General features: G+C 41.5%; 1 protein-coding gene across 2 annotated transcripts in view; it reads right to left on the bottom strand.

Annotated features, from left to right (window-relative positions):
* Positions 1-1,953, bottom strand: part of SRP19 (signal recognition particle 19kDa) — a 14,235-nt gene extending 12,282 nt beyond the window's left edge. For both annotated transcript variants that reach the window (XM_006875512.1, XM_006875513.1), the window contains exons 1-2: positions 1,913-1,953; positions 1,360-1,435 (exon numbers count right to left, since the gene is read on the bottom strand). In XM_006875512.1, the coding sequence (XP_006875574.1) occupies positions 1,360-1,435; positions 1,913-1,953 (117 nt within the window). The remainder of the gene's footprint in view (positions 1-1,359; positions 1,436-1,912) is intronic.
* Between the last annotated feature and the right edge of the window lie 1,195 nt (positions 1,954-3,148).

Genomic DNA, 3,148 nt, shown 5'->3' with positions numbered 1-3,148 from the left:
GAAAGCTGAACAGTGAATAAGGAAGACCATATAAGAATTGATGCTTTGGAGTTATGGTGTTGGAAGAGAATAGTGAAAATGCCATGGGCTGCCAAAAGAACCAACAGATCTGTGTTGGAAGAAGTACAGCCAGAGTGCTCCTTGGAGGCCAGGATGGCCAAACTTCGTCTCTCATATTTGGGATACATTATCAGGAGGGACCAGTTGCTGGAGAAGGATATCATGTTTGGTAAGGTGGAGGGTCAGATATAAAGAGGAAGACCCCCAGCGAGATGGATTGGCAAAGTGGCAACATCAATGGGCTCAAATGTGGCAACAACTGTAAGGTTGGCCCAGGACTGGGCAGCATTTTGTTCTGTTGTGTATAAGGTCACTATGGGTTGGTACCGTCTCGGTGGCACCTAACAAGATGAACAACATATAAAGTTCAAAAATATGTAAAAGTAAAGTACGGTGTTAGATGCCAGAAGAGTAGTTAATCCTGTGGGAGGACATAAGGGGACAGTAACTGGAAGGGACATGAAGCAATCTTTTGGGTGCTGTTACCCAAGCCTACAAATTTTGTGAATAAGCAGACAGCACAGCAATATAAACAATCAACTAACCAATCTATGCTTGTCTTTACTCCTTCCTACAATTGGCACTTCACAACATCAACAAAAACAATTGCAATCATTCTCCAAATTAATTTAGGACTTGCTACAGGAGGCCTGTCACAGTGGTTTGATGTCAGGCACTATTCTGAAATAGTACTTTGGCAGCCTCTCTTTCACCCTGATGCAGGCAGAATACACTTTCTTTTACATATTCAGGCAGCAAAATGGAAGCTATTAAATAACTCATTGCTTTTGACCAAAAATGTGTATGACTCTTTAAAAACATAATATGACATCAATTTTGACAATAAAAACTTCAACAAAGATTCTTTACTTGGTATTTGACACTTTCTAAACTTTAACAAAGAGCACAAGGGAGAAATTATATTCTTTTAAACACTTTACTTGACTTTTCTTCAAATCTTTGTTGTATATTTTTACAAACTCAACCATATTCTTGACATTATATTATATAATGCGAGGATTGTAATTTCCTTTGTAAAGAGTGCATCTTTTTAAGACTGTCTTAACGTCCATTTACAAACTGAAACATAAAACACGTGAGGAAAGCTTTAGGAAATCTCTATTGCTACAAATTAACGCCTTTCTGGTCTTACCAATGCTAAGGAATGTTTCCCCATTCTTAATGCTGTTCTTCAGAGATTCTACAGAAATGTAATAAAAGTAAAAGAAATTCTTGTGAGTCTAACATGACAGCCCTCCCACCTCTAAAGGGTCAACCAAGGTGCAGTCATTCTCTCACCTTATTTATGGGGATGCGCCGTCCCTCCGCGATGGTCTTCTTGTTATTTAAATAAGCAGGGTAGATACAAATGAACCTGACACAGGAAAAAAGCACAGCTGGGATCAGCAGAACAGTATTTCTCTAAACTCACTTAGCCATCATCACTGTTGCCGACACACGTACGCTATTACTTTTGGCTTTTCTTTTTCAAGTTGTCCCTCTTAACTTACATAAAAAGGAAGCTTTCTTAGGTGGAGAAACCAACGTCACTTATTAGAGAAGATCATTGTTAAAACACACACACGAGCAAAACAATGCTTAGATACTGCTGCCTGTTCTGAAGCTGGGACCTATTCCCTTATACAAAAAAAAAAAAAAAAAGAATGATATTATAAATATGAACGACTTTAAAGAACCCAAAGTTTTGGAATTAGAACGAGCTCCCCGGCAAAGGCGAGGGGGCTGTAGCCAGGGCAGAGCCCCACCGGGCAGGCAGTTCTCAAAGGCGGGCGGCGCAGCATTACTGGTAACCTGCCCCTTTCTTCCGCAGGACCCACTCCCCGGGACTCACCTGTCCTGGTCGGCAGGGGACCGCGAAGTGGCGCAAGCCATTTCCACCGGTGAGCGCACTGAGCCAGCTTGGATTTAGTACAGAGAAAACTGACCGGAAATCAGCGCTGAGAGACAGTCCCGTCTTCCGGCGGAAGTCCTGCCCTCCGGAACGTCTCTGCGTCCCTGGCTTTCGCCGTGCATTTGTTCTTGCCTCTTTCGTTGCGAATCGGAGTTCTTGCCTCTGACGTGGCGTGTAGAGAATCCCGCGAGAGGACACGAAAGCTTCAGAGTCCTTCCTTTTTCCGATCCCGCCTACAAGTGGTATTTAGGTGCACGTGTCATCATTAAAACTATTAATTTCTAGCTGTGGTAGTGTAGTGGTTTCGGGCTGCTAACATGAAGGTCAGCAGTTCGAAACTACCAGCCGTTCCGTGAGAGAAAGATGAGGCTTTCTGCTCCCGTAAAGATTTACAGTCTCGGAAACCCTGTGCAACGGTCACTATGAGTTGGAACCGACTCTACGGCACGTAACAATTTATGCGTTGTCTACCTTTGCCGGGTCACGCTGATGAATGCTGAGCATAGATACTAAAGGAGGTCTTACTGGGAGCCTCTGACTTCTATACCAGAGATTCCTGCCTCTCAATTTTCTTCATAGCTTCTTAGTGCTATATTACTAGGTGTTGCTTCAAATAAATCTTACCCTGTTTAGAGGACACTTGATTCCTATAAAAAGAAATTCACACGATGTACACCCCTCCTACCTTCCAAATACATTCAACCTTTAAAATGCATAGCATAGGCTTTCACATTGTCAATACATTATGAAAGGCAAATCCTTATTCTAAGCAAATGAATATTTTATGCATAGATAAAAAGACTGGAAAATGAAGCAGATAATCTGAAGCTACATACATGTAATAAAGCATAAGTGAGAACTAGGAAGGGACTCTCAAAGAGAGGGACTGACAGCAATTCTGAGAATGGCACAGGACTGGGCAGTGTATCATTCTCTTGTACATGGGATTGCTGAATGGAACAGATTTTTTTTTTCTTTCAATTTTTATCAAATTTTATTTGAGCTCTGTAACAATGGGGAAATGCAGTGGCTCTATATGATAAGCACTGAACTATGAACCACAAAGTTGGCAGTTCAAGCCCACCACTTAATAGCAAGTTTTTTTTTTTTTCTTTTAAGTTTGTATTGTGAACTGAATGATAGTTTACATGGGAGAACATCAGTTTTATACTATTG

This window comes from Chrysochloris asiatica, unplaced genomic scaffold, assembly GCF_000296735.1.
Source record: "Chrysochloris asiatica unplaced genomic scaffold, ChrAsi1.0 scaffold00330, whole genome shotgun sequence".
NCBI lineage: Eukaryota > Metazoa > Chordata > Mammalia > Afrosoricida > Chrysochloridae > Chrysochloris > Chrysochloris asiatica.
The sequence above is the reverse complement of the archived record's forward strand: the minus strand, read 5'-3'. Positions and strand labels throughout refer to the sequence as shown.